This window comes from Micropterus salmoides, unplaced genomic scaffold (genome assembly GCF_014851395.1).
Source record: "Micropterus salmoides isolate LMB-PRFRI ecotype aquatic unplaced genomic scaffold, ASM1485139v1 Ms_hic_scaffold_8, whole genome shotgun sequence".
NCBI lineage: Eukaryota > Metazoa > Chordata > Actinopteri > Centrarchiformes > Centrarchidae > Micropterus > Micropterus salmoides.
Genome location: NW_024044570.1, coordinates 13712733 through 13728954, shown reverse-complemented (window position 1 = coordinate 13728954; position 16222 = coordinate 13712733). Strand labels below are relative to the sequence as shown.

Sequence of the window (16222 nt, the reverse complement as noted above, 5' to 3'; positions counted from 1 at the left end):
TGCTTACATACATTTTCAAAACTCTCTCCTTTTTCAAAACTCTACACACAATTCCCAAAACTGCACACACAAAATCAAAATGTCTCATGTCCTTTAAAATTAAACATTCAAAATGCCATAAACCTATCCCAAAATGAAGCATTGGCATCAGATGGCAAACACCTTGGATACCATTTACACATTGTTGTTTAAATCTAAAGCTCTTTTGTCTTTAATAGGCTTATGTGTACACTTCTATACAATGTTATAGAGTGAAAGTAATCTTAGATGGGCTGAAATGTACACTATAAACACCAGTACAGTGTTGATACAGAAGATATTTGGCAAGAAATTACAGCTGTAACAGTAGCAGTGTTGTATACAGTAGCATACAAGAAAATTAAACCATAAACATATGTAAACCAAAAGTATAATTTTTACTTTTATGCCAAAAATACTGTACTGCTGAAATACCATTAGATTGCTGAAACCTGTTGGATGCTAATGTACAGGCAGGAAGTTGGGCTTTCCAGTCCAGCTGTTCTCATTGTCAACCTGTGGTTGATCACATGATCAGTAAGTGTGACGCTGATCTCATCAGTAATGGCTCTCCTTCTCTTCTTTGCCCTCCTTTCCTCCAACTCTTCCTCCTTGAACTTGTCCTCGTCGTCTTCCGCCTCTCCTCCTACTCCCCCTGCTCTCTATCCATTGTTGGCATCCACTGTTCCATCATCCATTGTTTAATCTGACCTTTGACCTATGTATAGATCTACTGTACACTAAAGCAGTCATGGTTAGTGATCAGTTAAGCAGTTAGTGTTTGCGCATGTGAGGAGTGGGTATGTGACCTGGTGAAGAAGTGTAGCATTTTCATTGGTGTGTGTTTGGAAAAAGAAAGCAAGTCACTTCCTGTTTGTGTCTTAGAGAATTGTGTGTAGTTTTTTGAAGAGAGTTTTATGCAATTGAAAACTGAGTGAAAGGCTGAGAAATAGCTTATGACATTTTGGAGGTTGAAGTTGAGGTTTTGCTATTTGAGTGAGAGGTTTCAAAAAAAAAAAAAAAAAAAAAAAAAAAACTATCTTGACATGTCACACTTTTTGTGTGACATGTCAAGATAGTTTTTTTTTTTTTTTTTTTTTTTTACACACAACTGCTTACACACAAAGTTATCTCTATTTTTTTTTCCTTCTCTGAACACACTCAATGATAGTTTTGCACACTTTAGACACGTAGGCGTATGTGCCGTGAATTAAGTGACTCAAACTGAATGCAGATTGAATGATTAATTGGCTCAAACAATATAAAATATAGACAGATTATTCAACAATAAAAAGTAACTGTTAGTGTTGTTTTGAAGGGCTACTTTTACAGTTTTCAATTGCTTAAATGCTATAACCAGGCTTTTGAAGTGAAATTTGAAAAAAAAAAAAAAAACACACACACCACACACACAACGGCAACTCCATTTATCAAAAAGAGCTCAAGTAGCAACAAACTACCCAGGTGGAAACACAAACAGTCAAAATTGATAACACACCAATCAGAACCTTCACTAGATAGATAAAAGGACCAGAATCATCAGCACACTTTGGAACAATGGATCCAGAAAGAAGTGAAGGAAGAGGTAGAGGACACCTGAGAGGAGGAGGAGAAGTTGGGTGAGGAAAAAAAGAGGTGGATGAGATTCTCTGGCCTTTCTCAGACCAAAGATATGATGCTGGGGCAGAATGTTTTTTAAATTTTTTTTTATGTGTTTAATGGTGAATTATACTGTACATTATGGAATTTAAAAAAAGTAAGTGCTTACATTTGTTGTGTCTGTTATGTTCATGTGAAAAGGTTTATAAAGGGGGAGAAAGACAAGCAACATTGCTTATTAACAATACAACTAAAAAACTGGTTATTCTCACCAGTGTGAGAGACTATAGTATTGTGTGTTTGAGATAAACTGTAGTAGCCCAGGGCACCAATTTACAGTTTCTCGATTGCTTAAACACATTACTTGAAATTATGCCTGGATCCATTGTTCCAAAACTGAACAAACCCACTCTGGCCCTTTTATCCATCTTTGAAGGTTCTGATTGATGTTATCAATTTTGACTGTTTGTGTTGACGGGATTTGTGTGTAGAGTTATGGTTTTGACATTTTAGTTCAATAGACTGGTTAGTGTTTAAACAATTGAACTGTTTAACAGAAAATGGGTCAAAGAAGTAGAGGTGGAGTTTGATTCCATAGGTCAGAAATACTGAATTATTTCCCTTAATGCAGCTCAATAGCATATTTAATCAGACCCTATGTGTCTGATTACATTTCTAGTTATCTTCTCTTTCTACCATTGAAATCCCCTCCCAAACGTATGGCTGATCTTTATGAGGGAAATTTGTGACATTTACCTTTACATTTACAAACTATGGGATCAAAGAGTTGAAATAATCTCTTGGACTCTGCCTCAAGGAAAAACACTAGCTTTAAAAACCAAGTAGAATTGTTATTGTAACTAAACTAGGATACACTGTACAAGTGTTTCTTTGGATGTCCACCCTTTGTGTATCCATCTATACTTAACCACAATGACGATACTGAAGTTTGCCCGCAAGTTGTACTACTGCTGCATCCTGCAATTTATTAAATAACAGTTGTTACCCAGCTGGTGAAAGTATTTTTTTAAAATCTAGAATATATATAACCTCGTCCACAGATTACAGCAGGTCCAGGAATCCAGGAGGTCCTATGATCCCAGAAGAGCAGAGAAAGACAAAATATTAAAAATCCATCGTCTCACTAGTAGCCCCATCAGGCTATAATGTTTGTTTTCTACTTGAAAACCCAAAAATTGAGACATCTTTTGCTATTCTCAGAGGGCTGAAGGTTACCTAAGTCAAAAAAGGTTTATCCTCTGGGGAGCCTGAAAGGATCCATTGAATGTCAGTCTTCCCTATATGTGTTGCCTGAGTGAGACTGCAGATGACAGACTGGCCCAATGTAGTTGGCCAATCATCCTCATTTTGAATATTTTTCCCAGCATGGGATGGCAATCCTTCCTGTACATTTTGAAATGTTTATGAAGTTGACAGTCTGACCATCACAGCTGACACAGTGAGCCAAATAAAGAAACTGAACAAGGAAGCTGACCTCAGAGGATCATTGCAGATTGTTTTTAGTGACAATCCTGCAATCTCTCTCGAAACTGCCTTGGACATAGGGGGTGCAAGAATTCAGACAAAAAGATGACAGGAATCTGTCCAGAAAGAATGATCCTAGGACTTTGGATAGTGAGTATTACATACCCATTGGCCCACGAAATCCACGTTCACCTTTGGGACCAGTGGACCAGGTATACCAGGTGGACCAGGTATACCAGGTGGACCAGGTGGACCACTGAGCTGACTGTAGCCACTTGGAGGCATCAGGCAAAGGATGCAAAACAGGAGAAACATCTTAATCTGCAAAACATCAGTGTAGGTGAAATCTTCAAAAAAAAAAAAGTCACATTCCATTTGAACTCTACAATGTTCAAAATAGTTAAGAATGTGCCCATTTTCAGACAGCATCAGGACAATTGTTAGTCAGAAGGAGCTTTATTGCCAAGTAGTGTTTTACACAGGTGCTACACGTAGATAAACATACAGTCAACATAAATGTAGAAGCTGACAAATAAAATCAAAGGTGGTCATGTCAGAATTGAGTCTGTAGCAAGAATGACCTCTTTATTTTAAATGACGCATCTCCTGTAGTTCCCTGCTCCTTGTAACGCTTCAGATAAATTGACTGGATTTGTATTGCAATGTGCTGCATGCAAATGTACCAAGCTGTTATCCAAAATGTTTTAATAACACTAAGTCTAGTACCAAATAAAAATAAACAGAAGAACGTACTGGATAAACAAGGAGTGATCTGCAGGTTGTGCTACTGCTGGAGTGACTGAGAACATAGTTGAAGTGCATGCATGTAAGGCTTGACATTAACACCAACCGACCTGGTCACGGGGAGCGCTGAGTGCAGACAATGGCAAGGCAAGAGGAGGATGCAGTTCAAACAAAAGATTTATTCAGCAAAACTTCCATAAAGCTCAAGGCAAAGTCCAAACAAAGGTAATCCAGAAAACACAAAGGGGTTCCAAAACACAGCGAATAATCCAGAACAGGGAGAACAAAGGAACAGGCAGGAACACTAGATGCAAGGACGTGACAAAGACTGAAGACAACTGAGGACAATATATACACACTGGTAAACGAGCAGGGAGGGCTGCACAGCTGAGATACATCAGGTAATCAAACAAAGCTAGACAAGGACACCAGGTACAGAGGGTTACCAAAATAAAACAGGAAGTAAAGTTCACAGGAACACACAAGGACAGATCTACCAAAGTAAAACACCAAAACATGGAAAATCAGGGCACGGACAGAGACAGGACCAAACAGGAGACAAGACTACACTAAAACATGGAAATATAAGACTAAGGACTAGGACACAGACCATAATGATAAAACACAGAAGTATACAGATCAGGAAAACACTTAAACATGGAACTAAGGCAAATAGATAGACAAATGAAACAATGGTAAAACCAGAAACACACAGGGAAAAATACAACACAAACATAACCCAAAAATAAGCTCATAACAGACCCACCAAATTCAGGTGGATTTCAGCCATGGCGGGTAACACAGTCACTCCCACTAGCAACTTTGACATGTTAAAAGATTGTAGTCTCTTCAAAATGCATCTGAAATAAGCAAATTGCAATTGACACTACGACACTACAACTCCCATGAGTACAACCTGCACATAGAGTTTGCTCATTGGTCCATTCGTGAAGCCTATTGTCTTTGTGTGCTTTTTGATAAAAGGAGTTATGGTTTTGAAATTTTAGTTCAAAGCCTGCTAATAGTGTTTAAGCAATTGTGAAAAACTGTAAATGATAAATATGTTATCATACAAACCACTTTCTTGACCACTTCAAATTAACACTGAAACAAGAATTCTCCTCTCTTTGTGTAAGGAAACATAAACTATAGCGTTTTGTGAGTTGTGTTGAATGCATTTCAGCATGCTCTCCCACATGTGTATCCTCATAACTGGGACCCATTTGTAAACACATTGCTTCATATAGTGCTACTAGCAGTCAAAATCTCCACAGGGTACCTTTTTTAAATGTGTGTATTCATTGGAAAGAGGGAACCAGCAAAGCTTTGGTGCTGACTCGTTTCATTTTTTAATTATTAATTCAACAATTTTTAGATCAGAATATGTAGGCTAAAACATATTTCGGATGTTTTCCTTATATTGAGTAAACATCATTGTACTACAAACAGCTGAGAGAAGAATAGGTCAAAATGTTTTTTTCTATTTCTACATCTCTTTCTGTGGTGTTTAATAAGGGATATTGGCTTATATCTGGAGGTAGGACATTAGTGTATTTCAAGAAAGGGACCCTAAGAGTACATTTACTGTATTGTCTAGTGATGATACAGAATTTAATTACAAATCATCAGATTCATACACCCTGGACAGGTCGCCAGTCCATCACAGGGCCACACATAGACGAACAACCACTCACGTTCACACTCACACCGAAGGACAATTTAGGGTCACCAATCAACCTAGTCCACATGTTTTTGAATGGTGGGAGGAAGGCGGAGCACCCGGAGAGCACCCACACAGACAAGAGAAGGAAATCTGAATTTGATAACAAAGTCTAGAATAAAAAAATTTAAATTGTGTCTGAATGGGTGATATACAGTGGGTACAGAAAGTATTCAGACCCCTTTAAATTTTTCACTCTTTGTTTCATTGCAGCCATTTTCCAAAAATCAAAAAAGTTCATTTTATTTCTCAGTAATGTACACTCAGCACCCCATCTTGACAGAAAAAAAACAGAAATGTAGAAATTTTTGCAAATTTATTAAAAAAGAAAAACTGAAATATCACATGGTCATAAGTATTCAGACCCTTTGCTCAGTATTTAGTAGAAGCACCCTTTTGATCTAATACAGCCATGAGTCGTTTTGGGAAAGATGCAACGAGTTTTTCACATCTGGATTTGGGTATCCTCTGCCATTCCTCCTTGCAGATCCTCTCCAGTTCTGTCAGGTTGGATGGTAAACGTTGGTGGACAGCCATTTTCAGGTCTCTCCAGAGATGCTCAATTGGGTTTAAGTCAGGGCTCTGGCTGGGCCATTCAAGAACCGCCACGGAGTTGTTGTGAAGCCACTCCTTCGTTATTTTAGCGGTGCGCTTAGGGTCATTGTCTTGTTGGAAGGTAAACCTTCGGCCCAGTCTGAGGTCCAGAGCACTCTGGAAAAGGTTTTCGTCCAGGATCCCTGTACTTGGCCGCATTCATCTTTCCCTCAATTGCAACCAGTCGTCCTGTCCCTGCAGCTGAAAAACACCCCCACAGCATGATGCTGCCACCACCATGCTTCACTGTTGAGACTGTATTGGACAGGTGATGAGCAGTGTCTGGTTTTCTCCACACATACCGCTTAGAATTAAGGCCAAAAAGTTCTATCTTGGTCTCATCAGACCAGAGGATCTTATTTATCACCATCTTGGAGTCCTTCAGGTGTTTTTAGCAAACTCCATGCGGGCTTTCATGTGTCTTGCACTGAGGAGAGGCTTCCGTCGGGCCACTCTGCCATAAAGCCCCGACTGGTGGATTGCTGCAGTGATGGTTGACTTACTACAACTTTCTCCATCTCCCGACTGCATCTCTGGAGCTCAGCCACAGTGACCTTTGGGTTCTTCTTTACCTCTCTCACCAAGGCTCTTCTCCCCGATAGCTCAGTTTGGCCGGACGGCCAGCTCTAGGAAGGGTTCTGGTCGTCCCAAACGTCTTCCATTTGAGGATTATGGAGGCCACTGTGCTCTTAGGAACCTTAAGTGCAGCAGAAATTTTTTGTAACCTTGGCCAGATCTGTGCCTTGCCACAATTCTGTCTCTGAGCTCTTCAGGCAGTTCCTTTGACCTCATGATTCTCATTTGCTCTGACATGCACTGTGAGCTGTAAGGTCTTATATAGACAGGTGTGTGGCTTTCCTAATCAAGTCCAATCAGTATAATCAAACACAGTTGGACTCAAATGAAGGTGTAGAACCATCTCAAGGATGATCAGAAGAAATAGACAGCACCTGAGTTAAATATGAGTGTCACGGCAAAGGGTCTGAATACTTATGACCATGTGATATTTCAGTTTTTCTTTTTAATAAATTTGCAAAAATTTCTACATTTCTGTTTTTTTTCTGTCAAGATGGGGTGCTGAGTGTACATTACTGAGAAATAAAATGAACTTTTTTGATTTTTGGAAAATGGCTGCAATGAAACAAAGAGTGAAAAATTTAAAGGGGTCTGAATACTTTCCGTACCCACTGTATCTGTGTGCTGCTTTTGCCTGTTCGGCCACCACTATGATTATAATAATGGAAATAAAGATCATGATGGAAACCAGGATTGTGGCCCAGATGTTGAGGCAGAGGGCAGTGGAGCCGTAGTGTTGAGAACCATCCCGAGTTTCAGCCACGTTCAGGTTCCTGGCCTGAAAGGACCAAAGCACACTGATTTTAAAAGTAGATTTATAGTTATGCTCAACCTCAAGGGGACTTCAGATCCTAGTGTTGAGCATAGGCTAGATCTCATAATCTCCTGCAAAAGCTTTTGATTCCCCACCCTCACATAATAATGATACAAGATTTTTCTAAAACTCTTTTGTTAAATTTTATTTAACAGGCAATAAGAGAAGATTTGCACATGACTGATCTACTTAACCAGCAATTCAGAACTGTTCCACATAATCTCGCCTTGACAGAGAAGATGAGAGCTACAAGTCCGAGGCAGCATGGGTTTGAGTAGGCAAAGCAGCAGAGGGACCAGATGATGTGGCTCTGGGGGGCTCAGTAGTGATGTTTGTAGTACTGATGTTCCTGGAGGAACTATAGTGGTTCAGTAAACCACTGTAGTTCCTCCAGGCTATCCATGGAGCCCATCAAACCTCCCCTTCAATGGAACAACCTCAGGCGAGTAATCTACAGGATTCATCGCTGTCAGTTTAACTGTGGTTTGGAGTCAGGAAATTGTGTCACTAAGTGTTAATTTCCTTTTGAAGTTTTTTGTGGTTAGCACAGACCTGTTTTTTCCACTGAAAGCCAATGAGGTAAATGCTAAAACATACTTGTGTTGGCTGTTGTTTTGGCAAATCTAGTACATGACTTTTTTTTCTTAAAAATGTCCTGAAGAGTTTGCACATTCTGTCCATCAAAAAGCAAGGCAACTTTATTTGTTTAGCAAATTTCATACACTAGGCCAATTTGCTTTATGGGGTACAAAAATACAGCAAAGGTAAAAGATGAAAACTAGTGTAAAGTGTAAGCGTAAACTAGTACTAACACACCAAATGCCCTCACGTTTAGATGCACCATTTCATTAAATTAAGAACAATAAGTTAAGGCTGTAAATTAAGATGTAAGGTTTTCAGACGTTACATGTTGGAGTAGGCGGTGTAAAATAACTTTTTCGGTTTATATGTTGATATTAACTAAGATGTTATTCCAGGACAGTATTTTGCATGAACACAGAATGCCGCTGCACTGTGTTTTGTTGTAACTCTTGGAACAGCCAGTAGGATAGTCCTAGATGTCCTAAGCAGTCTGAGTATCATTGGATTGGTTATTCATTTGTAATTCAAAAACAAAAATAAATTAGTCTGTTATTTTGAAACAAAAACCTAAATAACCGTTTTTGTTGTCAGAATCAAAACATGAAAAACCATTATTGCTTTTTGAATTCAAGAATGAAGAGGTCTGTGTCAATTTGTTTTAAACCTATGGAAGACACGTGGTGTCCGGTTCGTTCTTTGATTATTTCATTTCAAAACCGAATCGAAAAAAAAACAGTCGTTTCTTTGGGGGGGGGGGGTGTTCCGTTTTAAAATAAAACATAAAAATCTGTTTAAAACAGAATAATATGGGAAAAATATTGATTTTGATATTTAATGTGTCCGATTTGTGTTGCTTTGTGTGTTACACTTGATAAAACTGCAGTAGATACACTTGGGCGATGGCGGTGCCTGATTAAATGTAATTAAGATGAGCTAGATCATCAACATAAGTGGGTTTGTAGTTTGAAAAACAAGACACTGCGTTGGTGACGACACTATGGGAACGCCTCTAGGCGTGGCAGGGCTGAATTATGAATGAAACTACTCCAATCCTATTGGCATTGCTCGAACGATAGCGTGGGACGGCGTAACTGGAGGCATATAAAGCACGCCGGCACACAGGACAAACCAGCTCTTTGCTATGAAGCAAGGCGCTCCAGGCGGGGCAAGGCGTGGCGGACCAACGCAGTGTCTCGTTCCCCTTCGAGGGAACTCGAACTGCGTCAGTGACGACACTATGGGAACGAGATACCCACTGATAGGAGAACCAAACATGTTTTTTTTGGTGTTGGGGGAAAGAGGAGCACCTGGAGGAAACCCACGCAAGGAGAACATGTAAACTCCACACAGAAAGGCCGGGGCAACCGGGGTTTAACAGGTCAGCACAGCTTGGATAAATTTCTGTGCCTAGTTTGGTACCCGTTACATCAATAAATAGGTTAGTCAACCAAATTAGTGGTATGGTGGTTTGCGTGAACAGGGTGGCCTTGGATGGAATCAAATTCCCAGCCTGAATTATTGTGTCAGTCCAGCCCTGATTGAGGGAGTATACATAACCAAGACCAACACCATATCTACTTCATTAGATGTGCGGGGGACAACCAAGTTTGCTGAGGCAACTGGGACAGCACAGCACATAAAATATGCTGATACAGATGCACAAATGCCACTTCCAGTATGTGCATTTGTTAAGCAACATTCAATTAAAATGGGACTGAACTAAAATAAAACAGTATTCTGTATTTATTGCCAAAGCATTTATTAATAATACAGTTAAAATGGGGAAAATGTGAAATATTGCGTTACAGGTCAATTTAAGTTTCGCGCCCCTAAAATTTCTGCCTGTTTCCCTAAACTTTTCAGTTAGGGGCTACAGTGCTCCCAGTGAAAATAGTCTCGAACCCTGTCTTGTTCTTATAATATCCTTTAATTATGTACTTTGATACTTTTTCATAAAGGAAGAGGTCTTTGCATCAGTAATAATGTCATGCTGATGATGATGATTTAGGGAGTGTTACATGTGGAAGTAAGAGCAATGATATAAGAACCTTCTATATCTGACAAATGATGTAAGCATTTAAGGAGCATTCGTGTGTCACTCGCCAAACACCATTTTCTGACAGCATGGTGCAGCCTGTGTCCTGGATGGATTTGTCTGGCTGCCCTTCTCCCCATTTGGTAAAGGTCAGAGGTCGATTTTTCAGATCTGTTGCAAAATTCCCCTCTGCTTTTTTATTGTTGACGTTGATCCAGGCCATTTTGTCAACATCCCCAAACACTTGAGTCAGTACTCTGTTCTCCTCCTCGTTCTGGGGCAAAGCCAGCTCCAAGCCTCGTTGGGAGCAGAACTCTGTGGCCCCAGAGAAAGAGCCTCTCTCCTTATTAGACACAAAGTATTTCTGACCAACCCTCCGGAAAAAAACATAGTTTGTAGCTGAAGAAAAAAAAAAAAAAACAACAAACAAGGAATAAATGAATTAATTCTACATCCAACTAATTTGTGTTGTCGTCTTGGCCATCTGGCTCAAACTCTGTTGAGAAGTCTTTGACAAAACACACTTTGTTTTACATGTTTGTTTTTCCTCTGACACTAAAATATCAGACTTTCTTTTTGCTTCATACACAAGTGAAATATGTTCATTTGACTCTGCTTTTCAAGATAAACATTTTGGAAAAACATTTCAGGATGGAGTAAAGACATTAAGATTAACGATGCCAAGAATCACTCCGCTTACCCTACAAGAAATCTAACTAAGAACTGTCCCTTAAATAGCTATAATACATACAGTCTCCATCCATATGCACTCATTTCCTCTAACAATCCCTTGTAATGCTTGAATACAATACTTAGCCTGCTAACTTAGAGCTGGGTGTTCTTTAAGGCTTCAAGGTCCTGGTTAATGGAGCCAAACACATCTGGATCAAACAGATTAAGTTTAGTTACCAAACTGACAGTAAGTTGGAGTCCACATTGTGACATTTTCTTTTTTTTTTTTTACAACTGCTTACATACATTTTCAAAACTCTCTCCTTTTTTCAAAACTCTACACACAATTCCCAAAACTGCACACACAAAATGCAAAATGTCTCATGTCCTTTAAAATTAAACATTCAAAATGCCATAAACCTATCCCAAAATAAGCATTGGCATCAGATGGCAAACACCTTGGATACCATTTACACATTGTTTTAAATCTAAAGCTCTTGTCTTTAATAGGCTTATGTGTACATTTCTATACAATGTTATAGAGTGAAAGTAATCTTAGATGGGCTGAAATGTACACTATAAACACCAGTACAGTGTGATACAGAAGATATTTGGCAAGAAATTACAGCTGTAACAGTAGCAGTGTTGTATACAGTAGCATACAAGAAAATTAAACCATAAACATATGTAAACCAAAGTATAATTTTTACTTTTATGCCAAAAATACTGTACTGCTGAAATAACCATTAGATTGCTGAAACCTGTTGGATGCTAATGTACAGGCAGGAAGTTGGGCTTTCCAGTCCAGCTGTTCTCATTGTCAACCTGTGGTTGATCACATGATCAGTAAGTGTGACGCTGATCTCATCAGTAATGGCTCTCCTTCTCTTCTTTGCCCTCCTCTTCCTCCAACTCTTCCTCCTTGAACTTGTCCTCGTCGTCTTCCGCCTCTCCCTCCTACTCCCCCTGCTCTCTATCCATTGTTGGCATCCACTGTTCCATCATCCATTGTTTAATCTGACCTTTGACCTATGTATAGATCTACTGTACACTAAAGCAGTCATGGTTAGTGATCAGTTAAGCAGTTAGTGTTTGCGCATGTGAGGAGTGGGTATGTGACCTGGTGAAGAAGTGTAGCATTTTCATTGGTTGTGTTTGGAAAAAGAAAGCAAGTCACTTCCTGTTTGTGTCTTAGAGAATTGTGTGTAGTTTTTTGAAAAGAGTATTTTATACAATTGAAAACTGAGTGAAAGGCTGAGAAATAGCTTATGACATTTTGGAGGTTGAAGTTGAGGTTTTGCTATTTGAGTGAGAGGTTTCAAAAAAAAAAAAAAAAAAAAAAAAAAAATGCGTGACATGTCAAGATAGTTTTTTTTTTTTTACAACTGCTTACACACAAAGTTATCTCTATTTTTTTTCCTTCTCTGAACACACTCAATGATAGTTTTGCACACTTTAGACACGTAGGCGTATGTGCCGTGAATTAAGTGACTCAAACTGAATGCAGATTGAATGATTAATTGGCTCAAACAATATAAAAATATAGACAGATTATTCAACAATAAAAAGTAACTGTTAGTGTTGTTTTGAAGGGCTACTTTTACAGGTTTTCAATTGCTTAAATGCTATAACCAGGCTTTTGAAGTGAAATTTGAAAAAAAAAAAAAAAAAAACACACACACCACACACACAACGACAACTCCATTTATCAAAAAGAGCTCAAGTAGCAACAAACTACCCAGGTGGAAACACAAACAGTCAAAATTGATAACACACCAATCAGAACCTTCACTAGATAGATAAAAGGACCAGAATCAGTTCAGCCACTTTGGAACAATGGATCCAGAAAGAAGTGAAGGAAGAGGTAGAGGACACCTGAGAGGAGGAGGAGAAGTTGGGTGAGGAAAAAAAGAGGTGGATGAGATTCTCTGGCCTTTCTCAGACCAAAGATATGATGCTGGGGCAGAATGTTTTTTAAATTTTTTTTATGCGTTTAATGGTGAATTATACTGTACATTATGGAATTTTAAAAAAGTGCAAGTGCTTACATTTGTTGTGTCTGTTATGTTCATGTGAAAAGGTTTATAAAGGGGGAGAAAGACAAGCAACATTGCTTATTAACAATACAACTAAAAAACTGGTTATTTCTCACCAGTGTGAGAGACACTATAGTATTGTGTGTTTGAGATAAACTGTAGTAGCCCAGGGCACCAATTTACAGTTTCTCGATTGCTTAAACACATTACTTGAAATTATGCCTGGATCCATTGTTCCAAAACTGAACAAACCCACTCTGGCCCTTTTATCCATCTTTGAAGGTTCTGATTGATGTATTATCAATTTTGACTGTTTGTGTTGACGGGATTTGTGTGTAGAGTTATGGTTTTGAAATTTTAGTTCAATAGACTGGTTAGTGTTTAAACAATTGAACTGTAACAGAAAATGGGTCAAAAGAAGCAGAGGTGGATTTGATTCCATAGGTCAGAAATACTGAATTAATTTCCCTTAATGCAGCTCAATAGCATATTTAATCAGACCCTATGTGCCTGATTACATTTCTAGTCATCTTCTCTTTCTACCATTGAAATCCCCTCCCAAACGTATGGCTGATCTTTATGAGGGAAATTTGTGACATTTACCTTTACATTTACAAACTATGGGATCAAAGAGTTGAAATAATCTCTTGGACTCTGCCTCAAGGAAAAACACTAGCTTTAAAAACCAAGTAGAATTGTTATTGTAACTAAACTAGGATACACTGTACAAGTGTTTCTTTGGATGTCCACCCTTTGTGTATCCATCTATACTTAACCACAATGACGATACTGAAGTTTGCCCGCAAGTTGTACTACTGCTGCATCCTGCAATTTATTAAATAATAGTTGTTACCCAGCTGGTGAAAGTAATTTTTTAAAATCCAGAATATATATAACCTCGTCCACAGATTACAGCAGGTCCAGGAAATCCAGGAGGTCCTATGATCCCAGAAGAGCAGAGAAAGACAAAAATATTAAAAATCCATCGTCTCACTAGTAGCCCCATCAGGCTATAATGTTTGTTTTCTACTTGAAAACCCAAAAATTGAGACATCTTTTGCTATTCTCAGAGGGCTGAAGGTTACCTAAGTCAAAAAAGGTTTATCCTCTGGGGAGCCTGAAAGGATCCATTGAATGTCAGTCTTCCCTATATGTGTTGCCTGAGTGAGACTGCAGATGACAGACTGGCCCAATGTAGTTTGGCCAATCATCCTCATTTTTGAATATTTTTCCCAGCATGGGATGTCAATCCTTCCTGTACATTTTGAAATGTTTATGAAGTTGACAGTCTGACCATCACAGCTGACACAGTGAGCCAAATAAAGAAACTGAACAAGGAAGCTGACCTCAGAGGATCATTGCAGATTGTTTTTAATGACAATCCTGCAATCTCTCTCGAAACTGCCTTGGACATAGGGGGTGCAAGAATTCAGACAAAAAGATGACAGGAATCTGTCCAGAAAGAATGATCCTAGGACTTTGGATAGTGAGTATTACATACCCGCTGGCCCAGTAAATCCACGTTCACCTTTGGGACCAGATGGACCATGTCGACCAGGTGGACCAGGTGGACCAAGTATACCAGGTGGACCAGGTGGACCACTGAGCTGACTGTAGCCACTTGGAGGCATCAGGCAAAGGATGCAAAACAGGAGAAACATCCTAATCTGCAAAACATCAGTGTAGGTGAAATCTTCAACAACAAAAAAAAAAAAAAGTCACATTCCATTTGAACTCTACAATGTTCAAAATAAATTAAAATTAAGTAAGAAATAAATTAAGAATGTGCCCATTTTCAGACAGCATCAGGACAATTGTTAATCAGAAGGAGCTTTATTGCCAAGTAGTGTTTTACACAGGTGCTACACGTAGATAAACATACAGTCAACATAAATGTAGAAGCTGACAAATAAAATCAAAGGTGGTCATGTCAGAATTGAGTCTGTAGCAAAGAATGACCTCTTTATTTTAAATGACGCATCTCCTGTAGTTCCCTGCTCCTTGTAACGCTTCAGATAAATTGACTGGATTTGTATTGCAATGTGCTGCATGTAAATGTACCAAGCTGTTATCCAAAATGTTTTAATAACACTAAATCTAGTACCAAATAAAAATAAACAGAAGAACGTACTGGATAAACAAGGAGTGATCTGCAGGTTGTGCTACTGCTGGAGTGACTGAGAACATAGTTGAAGTGCATGCATGTAAGGCTTGACATTAACACCAACCGACCTGGTCACGGGGAGCGCTGAGTGCAGACAATGGCAAGGCAAGAGGAGGATGCAGTTCAAACAAAAGATTTATTCAGCAAAACTTCCATAGAGCTCAAGGCAAAGTCCAAACAAAGGTAATCCAGAAAACACAAAGGGGTTCCAAAAACACAGCGAATAAGCCAGAACAGGGAAAACAAAGGAACAGGCAGGAACACTAGATGCAAGGACGTGACAAAGACTGAAGACAACTGAGGACAATATATACACACTGGTAAACGAGCAGGGAGGGCTGCACAGCTGAGATACATCAGGTAATCAAACAAAGCTAGACAAGGACACCAGGTACAGAGGGTTACCAAAATAAAACAGGAAGTAAAGTTCACAGGAACACACAAGGACAGATCTACCAAAGTAAAACACCAAAACATGGAAAGACATGGAAAATCAGGGCACGGACAGAGACAGGACCAAACAGGAGACAAGACTACACTAAAACATAGAAATATAAGACTAAGGACTAGGACACAGACCATAATGATAAAACACAGAAGTATACAGATCAGGAAAACACTTAAACATGGAACTAAGGCAAATAGATAGACAAATGAAACAATGGTAAAACCAGAAACACACAGGGAAAAATACAACACAAACATAACCCAAAAATAAGCTCATAACAGACCCACCAAATTCAAGTGGATTTCAGCCATGGCGGGTAACACAGTCACTCCCACTAGCAACTTTGACATGTTAAAAGATTGTAGTCTCTTCAAAATGCATCTGAAATAAGCAAATTGCAATTTGACACTACGACACTACAACTCCCATGAGTACAACCTGCACATAGAGTTTGCTCATTGGTCCATTCGTGAAGCCTATTGTCTTTGTGTGCTTTTTGATAAAAGGAGTTATGGTTTTGAAATTTTAGTTCAATAGCCTGCTAATAGTGTTTAAGCAATTGTGAAAAACTGTAAATGATAAATATGTTATCATACAAACCACTTTCTTGACCACTTCAAACTAACACTGAAACAAGAATTCTCCTCTCTTTGTGTAAGGAAACATAAACTATAGCGTTTTGTGAGTTGTGTTGAATGCATTTCAGCATGCTCTCCCACATGTGTATCCTCATAA

At 38.9% G+C, this 16222-nt stretch overlaps 1 protein-coding gene and 1 long non-coding RNA gene across 2 annotated transcripts; both read right to left on the bottom strand.

Annotated features, from left to right (window-relative positions):
• Positions 1-2565: 2565 nt before the first annotated feature.
• On the bottom strand, positions 2566-4113 carry LOC119893400. The gene is made up of 3 exons (XR_005442801.1): positions 3957-4113; positions 3268-3423; positions 2566-2708 (listed from the first exon to the last, which is right to left on the bottom strand). It is a non-coding gene; the product is annotated as an uncharacterized LOC119893400 (long non-coding RNA).
• A 5754-nt stretch (positions 4114-9867) lies between these two features.
• LOC119893750 (mannose-binding protein C-like) lies at positions 9868-15307 on the bottom strand. Its single transcript, XM_038706084.1, has 6 exons — positions 15108-15307; positions 14377-14542; positions 13773-13814; positions 11000-11048; positions 10737-10746; positions 9868-10591 (listed from the first exon to the last, which is right to left on the bottom strand). The coding sequence occupies exons 2-6, from the start codon at positions 14534-14536 to the stop codon at positions 10184-10186; spliced, it is 669 nt and encodes a 222-aa protein (XP_038562012.1). The 5' UTR covers positions 14537-14542; positions 15108-15307; the 3' UTR covers positions 9868-10183.
• Positions 15308-16222: the final 915 nt, after the last annotated feature.

Coding starts and splice junctions, on each gene's coding strand:
- LOC119893750 (XM_038706084.1), bottom strand. CDS start 14,536: ATGTTTCTCCTGTTTTGCATCCTTTGCCTGATGCCTCCAAGTGGCTAC. Junction 13,815..14,376: donor TGGATTTACTGGGCCAGCGG/GTATGTAATACT, acceptor CTGGGATCATAG/GACCTCCTGGATTTCCTGGA. Junction 11,049..13,772: donor TGCTGTAATCTGTGGACGAG/GTTATATATATT, acceptor TGTTTGATCCAG/ATGTGTTTGGCTCCATTAAC.